The 22,694-nt window shown below is 38.2% G+C and overlaps 1 protein-coding gene across 12 annotated transcripts in view; it reads right to left on the reverse strand.

The window, feature by feature from the left end:
- Positions 1-2,111: 2,111 nt before the first annotated feature.
- The window catches only part of GPHN (gephyrin), a 276,397-nt gene continuing 255,814 nt past the window's right edge, over positions 2,112-22,694 (reverse strand). For 8 of the 12 annotated variants that reach the window (XM_058832174.1, XM_058832136.1, XM_058832157.1 and 5 more), the window contains 7 exons: positions 21,688-21,759; positions 12,175-12,262; positions 10,053-10,126; positions 7,339-7,403; positions 5,969-6,072; positions 4,694-4,790; positions 2,112-3,123 (listed from right to left, as the gene is read on the reverse strand). In XM_058832174.1, coding sequence (XP_058688157.1) covers positions 2,990-3,123; positions 4,694-4,790; positions 5,969-6,072; positions 7,339-7,403; positions 10,053-10,126; positions 12,175-12,262; positions 21,688-21,759 — 634 coding nt within the window. In that variant the 3' untranslated portion in view covers positions 2,112-2,989. The remainder of the gene's footprint in view (positions 3,124-4,693; positions 4,791-5,968; positions 6,073-7,338; positions 7,404-10,052; positions 10,127-12,174; positions 12,263-21,687; positions 21,760-22,694) is intronic. The other 4 variants (XM_058832193.1, XM_058832165.1, XM_058832184.1 and 1 more) reach the window with 1 other exon arrangement.

A 22,694-nucleotide genomic window follows, 5' to 3' on the forward strand; every position in this document is an offset into this window, starting at 1 on the left:
GAGCACGACAACTCATCTCTCTGAGTAGAGGCTAGGATAGATTTACTAAAAAACAGCCACCAAGTTTAAAAGAAAACAAACAACCAAACCAAAAAAACCCGTAAGAAAACACAGAAGAAACAGCAGTGTGACTTTTTTCACTTAAATATGGAAATCCAGCTGCTGACAGTATCATGCTGAAAATGCTATGCTTTGTGTCTTGAGACCACCTGGCACTAGGAAGATGAAGAGTTACAGTTATTATTAGTTATAGAGATCATGTTCATCATGAGGATAAGGCATTTAATTGCAACTTATGGACCAAATATTGCTATGGGAAGCTATACCTTGTTCTACAGATTGCTGCTCTAATGACCACCAGCTGCTACAGCTGTTCTGCCCACACAAACCCTTTGTCATCAATAGTTGTGACTTTGATTGTCTCCCTAGACAAGACTAGACTCTCCTAGAGGAGTCTGCTTTTTTTGAGTACATGCAGAAATGCTCTTCCATGTCTAACCTGTAGTCCTTAGGTTTCACCTTTTACATGGGAGTAACACTAGCTGGCTTTAGAATCAAGGAGACTACTGTAGATACAAAGCATTCAAACAAAGAGTTTCTTACCTGGACATTTGGGAAATGTATAAAATACCCTCACAGAAGAAATATTAGGTTGGGAATATATTCCTGAATTTATTTGGGATACAACTCTACCCAAAATATTTGAAAAGTCCCAGTAAAAATGACAAACAATTTTAATGATTTTTTTCCCTCGACACTGAAAACTAGCTTCAATTTGCCAGCTAAGGCAAAATAAAGTTTTTGGCAAATTTTGTGCTTGAGCGGTTCAACATCTACTCTTCTTATTCTTAGTTTCCTGTCAGGTAAGAGTATAAGGATCATTAAATGTCAGCCCTAGCTTTTGCTTGATAATGTAGCCTGATTTGGGCTCTGACTCCTCATTTGACATTTTCACACTCTCCCACCTCTATTTCCTCAGAGGAAATACGAAGTTCGATATCCAAATGTATCAAATACATGTACTCAAGGAGTAGACTCTGCCTTTAATACAACTATTGAACTTGATTACTAGTGAGTCTTTATGTTGTGTTGTCCTTTATAAACTTCTGATTTTCATTACACATGCTGCCTATAAGAATCCTTAACTACATTGTAACAATCCTTTGGCTTATAATAGGCAGTATTCTCCCTTATTTCTCAGAGATGAGTTAACCTCTCTCTTCTTTATGTGGTTTAAAATATTAGTACAGTAAAAACAGGCATCCATGAACTTAATTTGGTACCACCCTGCTGCCACATAGAGAGATCACAAATGTGGACATGTACCCAGAATAAAAAAATATGATCAGCAAGTTGTGTTAGGGTTTCTCTGAACAATTAATCCCTGCACTGCCTCCAAACACAGTGAATGCTTACCTGCCTTCAACCTTTGCAATAGCCCATGCAGAGAGGTTCACAGCAAACAGTTTGGTTTTAAAACCAGCCTGAGGGATGCCCTCTGCAGTTATCATAGAACTACAGCTCTGGTCCACTGTGGCAATCAGAATTTAACCCAAATTTTCTGTGTTCTCTCTGACTAAATCTTAAAAACCCACTATAGATAACCACTCTGGCTTCACAAATGGAGTTGGTGGGATAGCATTTTACCCATGAAGTCCAAGAAACAAGGTGTTGTAAGGTACTGCTATGGTCTTAATCCCAGATGAAATGTGTAGCTACCAAAATACACAATCTGGTGTGAGCTGAAAAGTCCTTATCTCATGCGGAAAATAAAAAAAGAAAAGAAAAAGAACACTTTATCAAATTCCAGACAGTGCAGCACAAGAGCTGTTTGCAAATGCTATGCAATTTAGATGGGGAAAAAAAAGTATTCTCCAGCTTTGATTAGTCTGACTGTAACCCGACCCACCTCCAAGTGCTGCTTCTGTCTTGCCCCTTGGGAGGTGTGAGAGAGAGCTCACTCTGTAGTTTCAGTTCACTCATGACACTACATGAGGGAAGGCCCTAGGTTGGACATCCTATTCTCTTCCTTCCTATGCTCTTCCCCCACCCCAAATACCCTCTTAAATCACTACTTTTTTGTTTCAAACAACAAGGCTGAACAGGTGAAATTTTAAATAATGATTGAGGATTTTTTTTATTCATTTAAGTTTCAATATCATTACAGAAAATGTTATGGTACAGAGTTGTTTAACATTAGTTTTATTTCTTTGCTCATTTAATTTCCACACGAATGCTGGTAACACTAATATCTGTACAAGATCAGTCTTTGATTTTTTTTAGTTTTTAGTTCTGTACATTTTTAAATGTATTGGTTAAAAAGGCTGTCAGCACTTAAGGAAGCAATTTTTTTGTTTGTTGAAATAAAAGGTATCCAGTTACTGCCCAAGAGTACTGAGCTGGGTGGCTGCCGGGACAAGAGACATCCCTGAATGCGCAGCGAGGTGAGAAAACCTCGGGGCTTCATTGGGTTCCCAGTGCAGCCACTCTGCTTTTGGCACTGTGCACATCAACACGAGATACAAGATAAAGAACAAGCAGAAGCTCTCTGTGAAGCGGTTATGAAGCATACTAATAAGGGAAATCCAAGTGTTGTCTACGCTAGTATAAATAAGCAGACAGCCTTGTTTTAAGAGCGTAAGTAGTTGTATCTTAAAGATGAGAAAAAACACAAGTTCTGCAGGCACCTACTGCTGTCTACTAAAAGCTACCGCTATTAGAACTAGCATTGAACACACAAAGCAATTGCAAGAAAAGGAAAAAGTTGCTTTGATATAATCAGAATAAATTTCTTTGTTAAGATTTGTTTTAAAGTTTGTTTTTTTTTTAAAAGGTATTTATTTAAATTCCATTTGAAATATATTTCAAGATGTTGACTATACTGATCAACTTTTATCCAAATCGGAAAAACTAGCTGTGCCGTTGCATATTACAGGATACAGTCAATGATATGTGGACATGCATCAAAGCTTCGCTCTTGCTGGTGACATCATAGCCTTCCGATGACCATGACATCCACCACCTCCCCCTTGTGAAGCTCCACATACTGCTCTGTCTTTGGAGGTAGCATCAACAGTCCATTGGCACTGCGCATACTCATCAGACGACTGCTCATCTGATTCCCTACAGGAGAGAGGCAGAACAGTTTCAGTTGAGTCTTCAGTTAGTTCCAAATGCTGCAACACGGTGCGACAAACAAAAGCTGTTATGATGAAAATGTAAATGTGGCTAACTTATTCATGGAGCTGGGATCTTGCTGTTCCAAGATGGATGGAAACAGAGAACTCTGTGGAGATTTACTCAGCCTCCTACTGCGCTGGCTCTTAAAACCGTTACTCTCTTTGCTGATTGCTTTCCTATCCAGCCTTCCACATTATCTGTACCGTGTATCTTTACCTAGTAAATTGCTAATCCTATCAAAATTACTTTATTTTTGAATTTGTACACCTATTCCAGTTGTACAAGCACAAAAATCAGTACAGTCTAGAATGTTTTATATATCCTGGTCTCGAATAAATGTGATTAACTTTATTCTCTCTGAACAGAATAATTTAGGTTGGGAAAAACCTCCAAGATCACTAAGTCCAATCTTTGACAGAATACCATCATTTCAACTAAACCATAGCACTAAATGCCATGTCCAGTTGTTTCATGGTGACTCTACCACTTTCCTTGGCAGCCTGTTCCAATGTTCAGCCCTTTCAAGAGGAAATTCTTCCTGATGTCCAACCTGAACCTCCTGTGGTGCAGCTTGAGTCCATTTCCTCTTGTCCTGGGAGACAGAGACCAACCCCCACCTGGCTACAGCCTCCTTCCAGGTGGTTGTAGTGAGTGACAAGGTCTCCCTTGAGCTTCCTTTCCTCCAGGCTAAACAGCCCCAGCTCCCTCAGCCATTCCTCACAGAACTCTCTCTCCAAACTCTTCACCAGGTTCACTGCCCTTCTCTGGAAATTATCCAGCACCTCAATGACTTCCTTGTACCGAGGGGCCCAGAACCGAATTAATATTTTCTGTGTGGAGACTCATATATAGTGCTTTCTGTTGAACAGTTTGGATGTAGCAAAAAGACAATTAGTTGTTTAAGGACCTAAATCTCTTGCAAAAGTGTCATGGTCAGCTTTCTAGCAGTACACAGCTAAACCAGTATTCCAATCTACTATTTACCTCAACTGCAGCTGAGAATCCAGAAGTATTCCTAGGTGGCAAACATGACTAGTAAATCCTTAGTCTGCTTTAAGAGAACATCTGGAGCCTCTGCTATCTTTGCTACTTTTCCAGTTCAGCTAAATCACATTTCTTTTATTTGTATTGCTCCTATCTACCACAACTCGTGTTTGTTTAGTACATGCACAACAGCAAAAGGAAGCAAATGTGCCTGACTGCAAGTAAGCTTAGTGGATGTTTATAAAAAGGAATGTGTGCACATATGCAAGCACACAGGTGTAGTGTGTGTGTGTATTAAGGCAGGTTATTAAAATAAAGGATGTTCTAATGGTTAAACTGACAAGCCATATCAGCACTGAATTTTGTACTAATGTAGTGCATGCACGTGCACAAGTGTGTCAGCAAGTCAGTCCGCATAAAGAAGGGTCTATGAAAAAAACATGTGCACACTCTTGGCTGTTCCCAGACACATCTTTAGGAAGGTAAGCCTGTGTGTGAGTGTCTGTCAGTCTGTGTGACTGGCACTCACCTGTACTCTGTGCCCAAGGTAGTGGTTCTTGGTGATGCCAAGTCAGAATGCACCGATGATATTCTGGGCGTGGGTCCAATTTTACATCACATGATAACTGTAGGATTAAAAAAGAAAGGATGAACATGTCATGCATTCACATTGCGCTGTCTAAGATAATGGAATAATCTGCTCAATTGTTCTTCCTTAGAAACAGTCTTTTCAAAAACTTGCATTTTGAGGTCAGATGGTGTTTAGTGCAAGATTAAAAGCTGTAGAAAGCAGAGACTGCAGTATCGCTGTGATATTACAATATCAAACTGTCTGAAGGAGTCTACGTGCATTAAGTGGAATATTCCAAAGCTGTTCCTTTACTGAGAGTTCACAGATAGTATTTCTCTAGAAAAAAGCCTGGTCTCTTTGGATTACATTGCATAAAGATAAAAATGTTATTCACATGCAAAATCCTGATAGCTCTGACAAAAGGAAAATGGCCAATCTTTGAAATAAAAAGACATTGGGATTTGCTCATAATGGAAAATACATGCAATAGTGAATGCCATTGCAAATTGCTCTTTCTTTTAGAATATTTTGTCTGTGAGATAAAATCTGGTTGCTTGAGGAAGGGCAAAAGAGAGACATGGGATAAGCTGTAAGAGAAAAGTGCATAGCCAAGAACACTAAGAAAACAACAAAAGGTGATGTATTCCTTGGTATTTTATTTTAATCAAAAACAGAAGAAGAAGAAGACATTATAATAACATGCCTTAAATCTATATTAAATAGAGTTACACTATCCATGATTTATTAGAAAAGTGAGAAAAGTTTAAGGAATTTATATTGCTTAGGTCTTGTGGTTTTCTTATATAGATAACTCAACAAAAAGGCTTTAAAGTTTGTATTTTCTATTGTCTGTATTTTGTATTTTCTATTTATATTGTATATATTTCTATTCTATATATACAGAACTATCCAGCTCTAGATATTCGCAGATTACTCTGCCTAAAACAAATGTCTTTTTTAAACAGGAGAGTGACCTTCCTGCCGGATTGGCAAATGACTGCCTCTGCATCCGTATATCTTGCTCCATTAGATGGCTATCTAACTCTAAAAAATTATGGGACTGAATATTACCATTAACAGAGACTGAGAATGTACCTCTATTTGTGTGAAAGTCCTTCCATTGCCAGAACTAATCTAGGGCTCAGATTCCACAAACACAGCAGTCTTTCAGAGCTCAAAGAGCTGTGCTTCAGCATCTTGAGAGAATTTTTAAGTAGAGGACAAGCTTCTTACCCTGGCTTTGATGATGGTGGGCCGAGGATCCAAGATACCCTGCATTTTCCTCAGTGCAGGAACAACAAAGAGATTGCAGGTGACGACAGCTGACACAGGATTGCCTGTAGGACAAAGAACAGTTGGGGCTGATGCCTTCTTGGTTTACTCTAGAATGCTGAAAGTGAACTTATGTTTTTATAGCAATTTCATTTTAAAGGACTCTACAGAGCTTTCCATGCTATGTACTGCATACAGTACAGACTGCAGTGGCATGTGGCAAGGGGCATGTGGCAATCACACCTGTTGAAGGCTACACTCTGGATGATGTGTGCTGAGGTTCTGCTCCAACCAGAATTGCCTCATGTTCCTCAGGCCTCATCATTTTCCTCTGCTCTTCCACTACCTCTGTCCTATGCCTACATTTGTCTGGGGGCTGGAGCAGAGTTAATTGTGCATAGTTATTGGCTCTACCCTCACAGGGCTCTTTAGTCATGACTAATGGTTCCCAGACATCAAAGGAAAAATAGCTTTCAACTCCCTAACAGAGTGGCAAAATGCTTTAGCACAGATTCTGAGGAGAATCCTACTGATTTGTATGTTTTCTGATAATTCACACGAGAGGTGTATGACCACCTGTCAGACACCACTGTCTTACATGTCTGGACTTCCTAGACAACAGTTTTAAAATAAATACCATGATCAGATGGATGCTTCACTGATCTCTCCCCTGTAAGAAAATGTACTACAGCAACTAAAGCAAGAGAGGGTAGAAGCACTAGAGATACATCTGAAAACCACCCGCTTATCAAGAACAGGATTCCTTGTGTAGTCAAAATTCATGGAAAGCCAGAGCAGTAAGAATAAAATAAATTCCTCCTCATTTAGAAGGACAGAAATCCGTAAGAAAATCTTTGTTCTAAACAAGTGCTTTCCCAGGGCACAGTCAGCAGTGGTGCAGCCATGCTGCCCTCTTTTGGTTCCACAGCATGAGTGTGATAAACAAAAATATTCCATGAAATGTTCCTTGGCACTCCCTCATTTTTTTCTCAATTTTCAGCATATCAGAGTGAATGCACTGACTTACATCCACAGGATATTTATGGTGAAGGTGCAGGGAGCTGTAGGGAAAAACACCCCTGTGAAAAACGTAAGCAAATTGTTGGATGGAAGAAATCCTAACACCTGTACTAGAAAATTCTGAGGACAGGGACAAAAATAACCCCTTAGCACATCCCTGTAAGTCAATCTCTTCTGGAAATTTCTGAGAAAATCTTACAGGTACCTTCCTTAGGGGACAGCATCAGGCACAGATGCTGTCAAGTGTCACTATTCTGTTTCATGTCTGTCATTTATACACAGCAACAAAAGTAATCCACAAAACATCTTACCTGGGAGCGCAAAGATTATTTTTCTTACACCGTCAATATCCAGAGTTGCAAAAGTTGTTGGCAGGCTGTGGAAAAAGAAAGTTATTTAATATCTGCGTTAGAATTTGACTGAACATTATTGTATTATTTAAAACATTTGGAAAAGACAAGGAAACAAAACAGGACATCTCTCTCTCAGCAGTTCATCAGCACCTGCTGCTTATTCCATATTGGAGATATAATCCTCTCTTTGTGGTGACAGAATAATTTTTCTTGATATTCAATTCTGAAGTTTTAAGTACACAAATTTGGAGAGGAAATAGCTAAGAGGAAATGAACTATTAATCAAAAATCTAAATCTTCATGCTAGAAGCCAATTAACAATGAAGTAATACTGGAATGATACAATTACAGAGTTGTGTTTGTTTTTCGTGTAAGGGTTTCCAATTTTTTACAACATTGGTGACTCTAATTCTCTTACTCCAGTCTCTACAGCAGTACTGGCAATAGAGCAGTGTTTCTGAGCAGCAAATGCTAGCTAGTCTGCAGGTGAACAAGTTCAGATACACAGCGGAGCTGCAGCCAAGTGACTCCCTGGTCTATCAATGAAGAGCTCTCTCTGATTTTTGGAGCTGCTGAGTGATCCTTGGTGACTTGCTGTGAGGGCTATTACTGTTACACAAATAGGATGGTAACGTGACAGTTCAAGAATGTGGCTGGCAAAGGAAAGGGATTCATTCACGAAAAGAGAATTCTATGTTAATATAATCCTTTCAGACATCAGAAATTATACCTTATAGGAGCAATAATTGGGCTGGTTTCCTTGACTTTACGTTGAGCTGACTACTAGCACCTGGTCAGCAGATGATAGTTTACAAGTTTGGAGATTTGCTGCACTTTGATCATTATCACCTAGTTTTGTATCTGTAGTGACTCATCAATATCCTATTTTACCAGGGGAAGTTAGTGTTTGACATTCCTGTTTTAAAATGCCTCTAACATGATGGGAATTATGTGCCAGACCTCCAGCTGTTATAACCAGTGCACAAACCAATGGACAAAAAATTTAATTGTTAATTCCTATTTACTGGAAACTCTGAATTCTTATATGACATTTCAACACCATCATTGTCAGAATCTTCCAGTACTTCCTTCTCTCAGTGTGGCTAGACAAGATAACCTTATATGAGCTCAGCAACTTTCAGACCAAGTGGAGGAATGCTAAATCCCAGGCACCACCCTGCACTCATGAAGCACATCAAATACAGGCATACAAAAAATTCTGACTTCACTCTTGCAACTTACTCAAGTGATTTTTTCCCAATATAGTAAGCACAATCTACAATCTTTTAAGAAGCAGTTAATAAAACCCAAGATACAATATTTGCTATTGCACTACAGCTAATGAAAAAGAGTGCTTACATTCTCAGTAAGAACAGATGAGCAAATGTTTTGGCAGCAATAAGAAATACCTTTCTTGTGGTATAAAATGAAAAGGGACATTTAGGGAAAAAACCCATTGCTTGAAATTTTTCCAGCTAGTTATTAAAAGTTTATTGATGTAGGTCTACAGAGGATTCACCAGAAGAAAAAATTATGTTTCCTTACAAGTAAGCCAGAACCAGAATTTAATACTCTGAATTCTCTAAATCGAGTTATCCCTTGTCAGCAGTGCAGATTCTGCTTCTGGGACTTCCCCACATCAGTTGTAGCAGTATGACAGAAGCAATGAGCAATTTCCATGCCTGGGCTACATCCACCACGGGAAAAAAACAAGCTTTTAGCTCACTCATTCCTTTTGTGGAAAGGAGGTGGTGGTAGGAGCAGCACAAGCACCAAGCCCACACGCAGTTCTTTACCAGACTGTATGCAGAGACAGTAAAAGTATTTGTCTGTTTTCACAGCAAACACCCACTTGCAGCTCTGCTCTGTGACAGCAGCTCTGGGCTAGAAGGAATCATTCTGCAAAGCTGTGCTTGATCTTGTGTAGCTGCACCATTCTGACTCAGCTTGCAAACCAAATGCCCTCCACAGGGAGTGAGGCAGAGGTGCAGACATCCTTCTGTTCTTGTACTGCGTAGAAAAGGGAACTCTCTGTTTTCAATGTGTGTGATTTTCATTCTCTCTACAGAGCACACTTGCAGACTCACTGAGGAGCAGCATCACAGTGTAGAAAAGCAATGCTGAAACAGTTTTCTGAGGCAAACTAAACACATAAAGGACTCTGCTTACTTTAAAACTACTATGCTCAATATGCCAATTAGACAAAGCTTTGTAAATTAGCTGTCATTCCACCTCTCTCAAGGAACTGCTTGTAGGAATATAATTTATGCAAATTTTAAAGTGAAATGAGATACTCTTTAAGCAAACTGTCCATTTAATGTCCTTATATTTCCTGGTTATTTCATGGTAATGTTAATGTGAGCTCTTTGATCACACTGAAGGCTGTGGCAATGTTTTATACCATGCTGGTTTCCCACCAGTCCCCAAACCTAATTTGCAACAGTTATCAGAGAAATATCTCTTACTGATAAAAATAATCTCTCTGTTCCAGTTAATTTCACCCCTAAAGATGATGACTAATCTGAAGAGCATTGATTTTGCTGCTTTTCCCACATATATCTATCTTGTGGTTTATAGTATATTTGGAAAAGTGAATCTACTGAAGCAGTTCACTAGGATATTTGGCCTGATGTAGCCTCCATCTAGGCTGCCTAAGCAGAAAGATTTCTTACCCAGGTTTCATAAAAACTCTGCCAAAGTGAATCTGTGCGTGAAGATCAATATCCAGCACCTGTTTAAGATAGTCCTGTTTAATTAAAAAAAAAAAAGAGAAAAATTAAGTAACATCAAAGTGGCTTTACATCATCTAAGCATTCGAAGCAATTAATTAATATCAAGAGAAGATGAAAATTTGCATATCCTGAAAGTGCTACAGCCCAGTGGGGAATTTCCAGTATTTGAAAGAAAGTGTTTTGGAAAAGAAGAAGTAAAGAACAGGCTCATTTAGGTGCCAAACCTGACTCCATGAGGACATATATTTCCTTAAAATGCATCTGCAGCATCAGAATCTTAGAGCACCCCACAAATACCTACTACTAAAACATTCTCTATGTCAAAGGTGGAAAACAACTTTTACAATTCAAAGTTAAGACTTTAAATAATCAAGTTATTTAAATTTTGCCATGGAAGTGATCTAGTTGTAGATTCAGAGATCTACTACTTTGGAATGCAACACTGTACTGTAGAAATCATAGTTATCCTGGATACTGTCATTATTGTAATATCTTGGGTCTAATGGTCTAATTCACATTAGTTGGGTTTAGCATTCCTTAGAAAGAAAAAAACTTTGAGGGGCTTGTGAATGAGTTCAAGTTAAATGATTTTGCATAAATATGATTGATCCAGTTATTAAAACAAATGGAATTGTTTAAACAATTACTGACGATTGCTGTGCCTAAAGATGTAGTACCGTATCTGTTGTGTTTAGTGAGGTAAAGACAAGGGCCACAACAATCATCTGTGAAGACAGACTTTGAAAGCAGTAAATCTGAAACTCCTTGGCAGATGGCCCTTTTTTTTTTTGTTGCTTGTGTGGGTTCAAATACTTGGAAAGCAGCAACTCATTTCAGCCAGGCATTAACTCTCAATTATTAATTGCACTAACCCCTCTTTTACTTTCTGTTTGCTACTTGGATGTTCACAGGTCTTTCATTAGAGCTGTAGAAAGCTCAGAGGGCAGACCATCAGTGGAATGTAGAGCCTATTGACTTTAGGCTGTTGCCTCAAATTCAGGCTGGGGAGAAATGAGCCAAAGGTCTGAATGTCTGTAAGACCATTCAGCAGCCCAGCTGCTTCTTAGTGATACTGTGTCTGCACTATGCTGTCACATTCTCAATTTAAAGATCAGTACTTGTGCTTGATTATTTTTCTAGGTATACTGGAGACAATGGGAGTAATTGAAAGTTATTTGCACTGGTCTAATTAATTATCTATTTTCATTATGTATCCAAAGATATGATTTCTACTCAGAAAGGTAAACAAAACCAGCACTCATGTTTCCCACCTCCTAATGACCGTCTTTAGTATCTGTTAGTTATAAAAGATGTTTATTTTACCTGCCAAACTCACAGATTCAGCCTGGGATCAAAAAGTAATTTGAGTTTTCCTTCGCATAATGTCCTTAATTAATAAATGTCCTGCAGGTTCATCTATGCCCCACCAGCATCTGTGTATCCCTATTTTCTTTGATGGTTTTGGCACAGGGATAATCAACAGGAACTCAATCAACAATTCTGTTAATGATTCAAAAGGCAAATATATCAGCTCACTGGGTCTCATATGTATCGTCTGTAGGACTATCAGGCGCAAAACGTGATAAAACTATTTTTGTAACAGATAGAGCTTTGGCACATTCAGGAAACAAATGTGCTGAGTAAAAAAATGCTATTTATATACTCAGGTTGCTTTTCAAAGTACTTTCAAAGTACCTTAATTCTATCTACATTTTACCTGCTCTAAAAATAAAAAGGAGTCTGTTGTCTTCGTTTACTATTAACCTACCTCAGTACCTTCCTCATCTACATAAATCATTCCTTAAATAAAAACACATTTGTAAATCACTCACATCAAGAATTAAAAGCTTCTCTGTTGTACTATGTCAACTGTAGTAGAAAAACAAGAACAAAGGGAATGAGCTTTGAAGACTATTTTCTTAAGTAATTCACATGTAAGTGTTCCAATAAAAGTAAGGTCCCTTTTTAATAAACGTTAATACAAAGGTAGTAGCTTGGATGACAGATTCTGGTTTGAAATTCTTACATTTATTGTAGGAAGTCAAACTTAAATTTTGCATACCTTTTCCCCCATGGATACACCTCCTGATGTAATGATCACATCAGCACGGCTGATACCCTCATTCAGTGCATTCAGTAAATCATCTGGGCTATAGGAAAGAACAGGCAAGCAGATTAGTGGCATGGAATTATTATGAGTTGTAATATAAGTCTGTGTGCACACATACAGATGCATATACACACGTGTTTTAAGAGAATAATACAAACTCTTTTCCTTCTTAAGACTCCACACTGTTCAATTCAAGTCAAGAACTGCAATCTCATTAAGTGAATGCCACACTGTTTGGCACCTTTCTGTCTAAGCTTTGCAACAGGAACAGTGGGATACTTTACACTGGGACTGAAGAATGCTAATACAAGTGTCTAAGAGTATGCAATTGGCACATTAGGTAGTAATACAAATTGTGACTTAGATGAACTGAACTGACAGGGATTATATAAAGGCATTTGACACATAAAAATTACTGACCACCAAGCAGGCTGCAGTACTACCTGTCTAGTTTATTTGATGTGTGCAAAAATGGGGATGAGGCTCCACTTCAAACTTTGATCAGAGAGAATGAGAGTAAATCCTTTGTTTCTCTTCTCTGTTGGAGGGCTCTGCAGCAAAGCCACCAGTACATATCCACTTCAGCTTGCAAAAACACAATCCACCCAGTTAAAAGGTCTATTCACCTTCACGAGGAACAGTGTAATGGGAGCTATTATATTTTTCCATACAAAGAGGATAACTGTGAAGGATATTGGTGCCCTCTTTTCTTTCCATTTTAGATCTGAACTGGAAACTTTGAAGCGAGCATTAGATTTTTAAGAGCAGTACTGATGCCAATACAGAGCTTCAAGGCACGCAGTGGAGAAACTCAGTAACTTACAACTCACCCAGGTCCAAAAGACTCAAAACCAATTTCCAATATATTAAATTCATACTTTGCATTTAACATTTGTGAACTGACCATAAGCTGACTGGTTGCTATGACTGCAGGTATTGCCTCTTCAACAGTATGTTTTCACTTCAATGATCCTGGAAGTTTTTCATGGGAGGCTGTTCCTACTTAGAATGCCATTGAAAGAATGGACAATAATGCTAGTGACCATATGAAGGTCTTCACTTGGGACACAGCACCTCAGGTAAATACCACACTACAACTATAAAACACCATTGTGGGTGATGAATGCAGGCTGAAAATGGCATGAGGGCTATCCTTTGGGACCTCTGGCTGTATTTCATCTGAAAGTAGAACTACAGCAATAATTTTGGAGATTGAGCTGAAAACACGAAAATTAGGAATATTATGCAAGTTCTAGTTGACCTTTCAGAGACTAGCAGAAACTGTGCTCCCAAATGTCTCAGAAAGAAAAATTCTTTCCTCTGAGCATCCTTTCTTTGCCCATGGTTCAGTGAAATATAAGCAGCAGTTAGCATGACGTGGTGCTGTGTGCACCACAATTTATGTGACACAAGAATGACTGCACTCCCTCACTGAGCAAACAGCTCTGTGCATGCAACCTTGCACATGCCTCATCTCACCAGAGAACCCTCAGGCATCCTCAACCCTCCTTGTGCCTTTCAGGCAGAAAGACTCAAGACTCTTTCTCCACAGTGTCCAGTAACTGAAGCACCATGTTCTTTGGCATCACAGTGTAGTCACCCTGCACAGCTTTATTATCTGTGCTGGATCCCACCCCTCTCTAGGGTCAGACTGCTTTGTAAGAGGTAGGCAACAAGATACAGCAGAAAGAAGGGCAGATTGCTGTAGACTGCAATCAATAAGATGGAATTATACACTACCCCTTTTTAAAAGGAATTAGTGGCTGCAGTATTGTGGCATGCCATCATGACTATTGTTTAGGGTTCTAGGTATCTTGGATACTCTTAATGGCCTACAAAGAATTCCTAAACTGTTTCCTTTGGAAGAAGATAAATGGGCTCAAGCAAAACCATCTCCTTTGGCCTTTATGAAACTGAGACATTTTATCAGCTGCCCCTTCTGAAATCTCAATATTTTTCTCCAAAACCCAGCATAAGTCTTTACTAGTCATTGAAGCAGAAAGAAGCAAGTCTGTTCTTGGCTACTTCTTCAAAACCAGTTGAAGTTGTTTCATATTGATCGTTTCAGTAGTATCTGTATGTAATAAGATATTGCTCAAGATTATTATACAGTTTGTAATAGGAAAAGTCTCTCAAGATCTAAGTATTCCTTAATCCTTGCCAATGAGGCTGCTTGGAATGCAGCAAGGAATACATATTCATTACATAGGCCGACATTGGCATTCCTGAGGCTCGGCAGTCAGACATATGTCACTACCACTAGCCTAAGACTGCTCTCAGTACATTTTTCTCATTAGGTTGTGATGGAGCTGAGGACCTTATCTGCAGCTTGCTCCAGGCTGGTTCATTTTATCTTGTTTAATTATTTAAAAGTTATTCATAGGTAGCAAGACTACCTGTCTGGGGACATGCTAATTCTGGATAATGAAGTGGGCTTGCTTTCAGTTGTGGTTTGAGAATAATGGAAGGAGCAGTAAAAAGCAAACAAGTATATATTTAACTGTCGTTAAAGTTAAATAGAATGGAAATGCAGCTGCCTACATACAGAATATATGTGTTTGTATATGTATTAAATCACTTAACAAAGGCAAAAAATCAATAAAACCCCCTCTGCCTCCAAATAAGCCTAGACTCAAACCAGGTGAGAGCTCAATTCACATCTTTCCTTATGTGGGCAACATACCACAGGACTACTTCATCATTCAGGTATTTCTATTTTGTCATGTAAAAAGCTGAATATTACTGGATTTGGTTAATTTTTAGAATTTCCAGTAGAATGATCTGTACAATATACTTTTCTTCACCATTTAAAAATTCTTTTCTTTACCATCTGTATAGCACAAGGCATTAAAAAGTTCTACTGCTAAAACTTATCTAGCCAATAGCACTGCATGTCATCTTTAACAGTTATAAAATGAATTTAATTCTTCCAAAAGGAAAAATGTGATAGAAATTTTGTTGCAATAAACGGAATGATTATGCTAGTTTGGTCTTTATTCTGAAAAAAGAGACAGAATTCCCTCCCTTGCTTTTGCAGAAAGTTTCTCTTATTTTTGACAGACTTCTTTTTGTCACTCAGGTCTGCCTAACTTTATGTTGTACTTAAGCCTGGTAGTTCCATGACTCTGCAATTAGCACCAAACACTCCTTACACGAGTCACCTGTTGCAATATTCAATCAACACTCTAGTGAACATTTCCCTTGCCTTTAGTGGATTTAATGCAGAGAGTTATTACTCAAATTGCATATTAACATAGAGTTGATATAATCAGATAACAAGATAACTACTTCTTGTTTCATTTGTTGTGTAACAGTGAGCACCTGCTCCTTTAGATTGACATGGAAAGGGAATAAATAATGAAAACTATTAAATTCTAGAAGAATAGACAAGATAACTTTGGCATCTGAGTATAACATGGCAAGATTGTTTTAAAAGGCAGGTGACAGATCTCCATTAAGCTGAGAAATAACACTGTCTGAGCAGGTACAACTCAGAAGTTATATTTTGAAGCCCTAGCCACTGCTAGGGGTAGGATCCTGGATTAGCTAGATTAATTTACTACAATAAATCCTTTAAAATATCTTGTCAAAGTGCTATTGGATTTTTTTCCTTCATGGGAGGAACTGTAAAAGGTGCTCAAATATAATGGTGAATACCTTAATCAATGTAAAATAGATTTTGATGGGAAGTCTAATTTCGAGATGGCAAAATTGGTCTGTTTCATTTGGTGATTTTCAAAGTCAGAGTGACATTGTGCACAAAAAAGGACTGTGCTTTTCTGACATGCTGCAACTTATTAAAAAAGTTAGATATGTTTCAGATCACATCTGATCATCTTTTGTTAACACCTTGAAGAAAATTTGTTGCTTAAGGACTGCATACAGTTTATGAAACCATTTATATGCATGAATACAGAACAAATCCAAACTTTCTTTCAACACCTGGAGCAGATTGCGTCTGCACAAATATTATGTGTCTTGTACGTAAATTTTTGAAGCTGCATAGTGATTTGCATAAAGATTGCATGTATTTTTAAGTATATCTTTATATTCTCTGCTAATTTTGTCAATCTGATAAACAGAGTATCTACTCTACTATCCCAGTTTCCTGACCCTCTTTGTTCAGTTTTATGAAACAGAATGATCAGTACAATCTGGAAATTAGCTGGTAGGTAACTCTTGTGTAATGGCAGCAGCAAGCATCCAGTAAGCAGATGCGTGACTTTGCAGCTGACACCTGATTTCACTGATCTGAAGAGAGGACTTGCAGGATGGCAGTACAGCAGGAACACCTTCTGGATTCATGAAAAATTCTGGTTATCAAAGTTAGTTTGTGGAAAACTTATTCAACACTTGAGCTGTCAAGTGAGCTGTCTTTGAACTGAAAAGATATACAAGCCTAAGAGCTTGAACAAGAAAATGATGCAAGCCTCATTAAAATAGACATCAGCCATGTAAATTTTCTCCTTTCCACCCTCAAAAGAAATAGCTACATTATAGTCAAGACCAAAGAATTCTCTGTGTTTTAAGTGCCAGTTTGAAGTACCCTAAATTACAGTGTAATTTTCTCTTTCACACAGAAATCAACGCATGTTAATTTACTTTTGTTGATCCTATTGTTGTGCTTCACTGTCATTAATTATCAATCTGTCAGCTTTTTCTGTGATACAACCCTTAACAGCAGCAGTTTGATACATGCAATTAAACCGCTCAGTTTTATAATTCAATATAGTAAACAAATAACAGCAAATGTTCAAAAAATCACCTACCACTCTGCAGTAAAATGAGTGATCCCAGTTAAAATTGAACTGGAACCTTTAGTTAGGACTGACTTATCATGCCATTGCCACAGTACAAAATCCACAGCTCATTACTGATTTCCAGGACCATTTCCACCATGTTCTTTGCCACAGGAGTCTCATTCATTCAGTGTTACCTCATTACCTGACAGTCACTTCCAGTCCTTGCTGTCCATTGCCATGAACAGCTGTTACTATTCGGTGACCAGCAGAAACACTTGTGGTTATTCTATTTCTCTGTGCAGCTGCCTGGGCTTTTATAAACCCAGGTCTTCTGGTAACCTGTACTTGCAGAATTGTGTGCATGCACCCATCACAGCCAGCACCTTAAACCTGTGTGCTTTACAGAGATACTGGACACAGATACAGAAAGATTCACATGCACCACAATGCAGCAGATGCATGCACAAGTGTCTATCGTGAGTTCAGAAGCAGAGCTGGCCAACCTTTCTTGCCTACTGCTATACTTTATCTGAAAGTATCTCAAGTATTTCAGTTATATGCTGAAAGACATGATTCTTCACAAATTCCAAGGAGCTACAGGTTCCTGGACACGAGGTGATAACAGAAGTGCTTAGCACTGATCCTACACAATCACACTAAAGACCAAAGTAGTCCATCTGCTCTCTAAACTACAGTAGTTGACTGTAAATTTTCAAAGTCTGGAGGTGCCCTGAGCTTAGCATGTTCTGGATATGTTCCCACAAATTGGCAAGAGTGGTTTGTACTACTTTTGCATCTTAGGAAGTCTCTTATCTGCTAAACTGACATTCCATAAGAACAGGTTTAACTGAGGTACAAAGACCTACTAGAAATTCCCCTTGCATGCAAAGATCCCAGTCAAAATTCTATTTCTACCTCCAAAATAACAAAGAATTTACCAAATTAAAGTTTCCATTAAACAACCAACAGCCCCCTTGTTGTACTCAGAGATCTCATCAAGATCAATGACATTTCTTCTTGAGGAAAGATGGGATATGGATTTGATTCTTTATGATTAACTCTCATTTTTTAACTACTCATTCAGCTGAGGTGACAGATTTCAAAATGAATAGATGAATGCAGTGAGGCTTAAAGACAAAGTCTGTCACCCACTTCTCACCTCATAGCCAAGAGGAGTATTTTGCATATCAGTGATTTGCAGGATGCAGAATGGTGCATAGATACCATTATTTTTAGCCAACTAAATATTCTAGCCGTAGAATACAATATTGAATGTAAATTGATGAATACATTTCAATGAATGTAATCCAATGAATGAATATTTGACAGTAATAGGAATTCTGTGTTTTGACTAGTATGGTTTTTGAAAGCAGAAGAAAATCCAATTTTGATGGTGTATGTAGTAACATATGGACACACTTCTGAAACTGTAGTTGTTTCAAAATTCTCAAGTGTATTTCATCATGTTCTCATAATGTATCTTCCTTCTACCTTCTGTGGTATTTCCCTGGATCACTCTGAACAGATGCAATATGTTTTCCCTAGGAAAATAGGCCAGCTTGTGAGGAAAGCTGGAATAATTACAGGAGCTTTTGGCTTGTTCAACATGACTATGTAAGTTTTGTCTATTTGATGGCAATATAGAAGAATCTGTCTTTGGTACTTTTTGCTGTTCCTTTAATTGCTCCTGCTGCAAATATGAGCGTTATTTTGCAGAGTATTCTTTTTCATGTTACATTTTGTAGGGATTTTGATTAGAGGCCTTCAATTAGAGGTCTTCACCTTTTTTACTGAAGTAACCATGAGAGCTGTCTAATGCCTTCAATATTTTTTCTGTATCTGGATGATAATATATTTCCCTCTGCTGTTTTCTGGACCTGCTTCAGAAGACTCCCACTCATATATATGCCAGAATGACAAAAGATCAGAGAGGTCAGAAAAACAGATAACCATGGGAGTGCTACAGGAAAAAGTCTCATGCACAGAAGCCAGGTACTTATGTACTACGGGCATTCTTGCATGAGGGTCCTCAATCACATCCTTGTCTGCTGCTTCTGTACATTCATCTGCAAGCATTTCACTGTGAATTGTAATTTTTTCCATAAATGCTGAAAGAACAGGACCGAAGCTTTGATAACAGCTGTGCCATTGTACTAACTTGTGAGCACTTAATTCACTCTAAGTCCACTGTAGTGTGTGTCCTCAGAGTGTAAGAAGCAGTCTGAGAACTGCTGGTTTCCACTGATTAAAAACTATCCCTGGCTATTTTTTGCTGGCTGAAGATAATGAACCTTATCAGTACACTTACCAGGAATCCATTAGTTTTTCTAAGAAATTGGATGGGAGATTATACCGGTAACGATTTTTATTTTATCTTCCTTCTTAGAAAGGATGTGAGTCAATATGGGTTTACTGAAAAGTTTTCACTTTTGATGTAGAAAATATTCAACAGTTCAGTTGTAGCTGGGTTGAAATAATATGATTGAAGATTACACCACACAGTATAATAATCAATGCCAAAGACATTGCTCATCAGTAAAGATGTCAGTGCACTGGTGAGTCTGAAGGACAACTATGGTTCTGCAATTATTTCAATGTGAGTGCTCAAGATATGAGAATTGGCTTATTAACAATAATACTGACACAACTGAAAGTAAAATATATGATGGATATAATTAGTGCCAGTTATTTCCATAAAGCAAATAGTATCGGCAAATACGACACATGGTGAATGGCACTGTTATCACAGAATTTCTTACCTTTTCATTTTAATTTAGCTTCAACTGTAAGAGTAAATTTTAAATAAATTTAAAGGAATTTAAAGTCATTTCATCCCCCCTGTAAACTGGTATAACTGCTAGTGATCTACACTATGGATGTCTCTAGGCCAGGTAGAAGTACAGTCCCTAAAAGCAATGCCTCAAGATGCAGGCTTTCTCTAGGAAGCTCCACCCTTTACAGAATCATAGCTTAATCACTTGGAAAAATGTCTGTCTCCAGAACAAAAATTATTTGGAAGCCACAGGTTAGCAACAATATAAAAAGACCTCTTAAAATTCTCTGTCATCAGCTGTGTCCTAAAAGAGTTATTTCTTAGAAAATATCAAATGAAATATGACATTAATTTTTGCTTACTAAAAAAAATATGAATTCCCCAAGGAGAGTAAACTACAGTGTTACAAATAAGTGAAGAGAAGGAACTGAGAAAATTATCCTGTTTGAGACCAGCAACTTAATTTTTTTTTGACAGCTGCTAGTTAGTGGAAGGAACTAGAACTTCATTTGTCTCCACAAATGGACTATACTCCTTCATGCACAAAGATGTTTTTAACATAACAAAATGCCCATTGCCTTTTCTCCTGCTCTGGAAGCAGAAGCATTTCTTACTGCTCCAGCTTTGGGTAGAAAGACTTATTCTGGGGGCTGGTTTTTGTTGGTGCTTTTTCTCAGGCTGCTTAGAAAAGACCAAAGGCTCATTTAATGTTTTATGCAGTAGCAATGAGGTGTGAACTGACTTGCATGAGGAATTCCAAGTCCACCACCTGCTGGAAGATTCCATCTTTTAAGTAATTTCAGATAAAGCAGACGGTCTGTATCATGTTCTTCACATTAATTTAAAATATTTTAAATACTGCAGATTCTCGTAAGTTTTTTTTGATGTTTAGTAAAGCAAAAGGTTCTAGTGGGTTGATCTCTTTAGTCTGTTACTCGAGGAAAATCTAGATTTATAACAACCCAGCTTTAGCATGAATAACTAACTGCTAAACAAGAACCAGTTTTTTGAAAGCTAAGGATATGGCAGGTTGACTCACTCATGAGAACAGAAATTTTTTCCAGTATGCAAAGCAAACATTAAGCTATAACCCAATCCTCCAACCTTTTCTTTCAAAAATGGGCCCATTTACCCCAGTGAGGATCCTCACATCTGAAGTTTTAAGGTACTAGTCTTTGATAGGATTTTCATTCCTTTTCTACCTATTTTTATTTCTTACGTGAATGAAACTGTAGAAACTAATTTTTTTCTGTTTGTTAATGGAAGAGATGACAGGTGGTTTACTCTCCCTCTGTCATCACTCCTGCTCCTTGGGCCTCTCTGTGTTAGAGGGCAAGTTCTGAAAATTAATCTATATGATTAAGCCATCTCCTTAAATAAGACGTAGTATATAATTGCATATGTATTTTGGAAAAAATGCATAGTGCATAGTTTAGAGATTTCCTGAATATTCCAGTTAGCCTGCTTTGGAGATGATCAGCACAGTGGTGGAAAACCAAGTATGCAGCATCAGAGACTCACAGAACATCCTCAGTTGGAAAGGACCCACAAGGACCACAGAAGTCCAACTCCTGTTATGACTGAAGAATCATAACAGTGATTTCCCTGGACTCCACTACTACCTTCAAGCAGGATTTTTCCTAATTTGCTCAGTTTTTAAAAGGGAAAAGCCTTGATGGATAGAGGTGTTCGCTGCTACTGATGAGTAATGCAAACATTTTCATTTTATCAATGTTGTGGAGCCATATAAGTCTACAGTGCACTGGTGCCTAAGAACTTAACTGACAAGGCAGCGCTACTTAATGGACAGAATAAAACACCATCTGCTCCTGTACGGCAAATGTTGGTTGGAACCGTGCTCCAAGCTCTGCCCTGACAGACACCTGGCCGAGCCTGCCTGTGAGCATGCACGTGCCTCAACGTCCCAAGTGGTTTAAAAACAGTGCTCACCAATCTGGTAGGCCTGTCTCCGCAGTGTTCTGGAAGCTCTGTGTCCCTTCTTCTTTAAAAACATCTGGCTTCCTGAGGGTAAAGGAAGCAGAAGGGGTATAATAAAGAGCCAGGGAAGGAGAGAGTCTCCTGGGGTCAAAGGGAAGCTCTGTGCCCAGCTGTGTCCCCCTTGGTGGCTCTAGATATTCAAAATCACCATGGGAAATGCTTCCTCTTTGCAAGGCCAGTCAATGGGAGAGAAAGGGCGTGCACGGGAACATCTTTCTGTTACAGTTTGGATGGGCTTCTCAGAAGGAGTGAAGAGTAAAGTTATGGAAGGATTTAGGCTCAACTGGGCATGCCAACAAAGCACAGTTCATCTTCCCTCGCAGTGTCTATGGAGAAACTTCTTTACTCTTGACTTCCAAACAAAGCAAAATGAAGTGTTAAACAACTTGACATTTTGGAAGGAGGACCACAGATAATGGGAAAATATTTGGAGATGGGCCCCACTGAAACATTTTTACTCACACTTTTAGCTTCTTATTCAGGAAATAGGTCTCAAGGCATAAGAACTGTCACCTTCTTAACTACAAGGGGGAAAGAGCTGTAATTATCCTAATTTTATAACTCCATAGTCAATAAAGATGCCACTTCATTCATGAGAAGCTTCATACCCTGCTGCAAGAGGCAGGATTAGAAAAAATGTCCAAAACTGAGAAAGTTACTCCTATCAGGACCTCACTTAAAACAATTAATGATTTTCTATGAATTCCCAATTTATGAAAGCAGCATTATGTTATGTATACTTCTTCCAAGTCAGTTTTTCTGTGAAAAAACTATTTTTAGATAGTGTCCTTTGTAATAGAAATATGAAATGAATAGAAATTATGTTTTTATACTCTTAAATGTAGGACAATTAAACATAAAATGTAAAAAACTTCATTGGACATGAAGATTTATAAATATACTTTTAAAAAACCCCTGAAATCAGATATTCGTGATTGAAATGAACCATGTCATCACTC

Source organism: Poecile atricapillus, chromosome 1 (genome assembly GCF_030490865.1).
Source record: "Poecile atricapillus isolate bPoeAtr1 chromosome 1, bPoeAtr1.hap1, whole genome shotgun sequence".
NCBI classification, from domain to species: Eukaryota; Metazoa; Chordata; class Aves; order Passeriformes; family Paridae; genus Poecile; species Poecile atricapillus.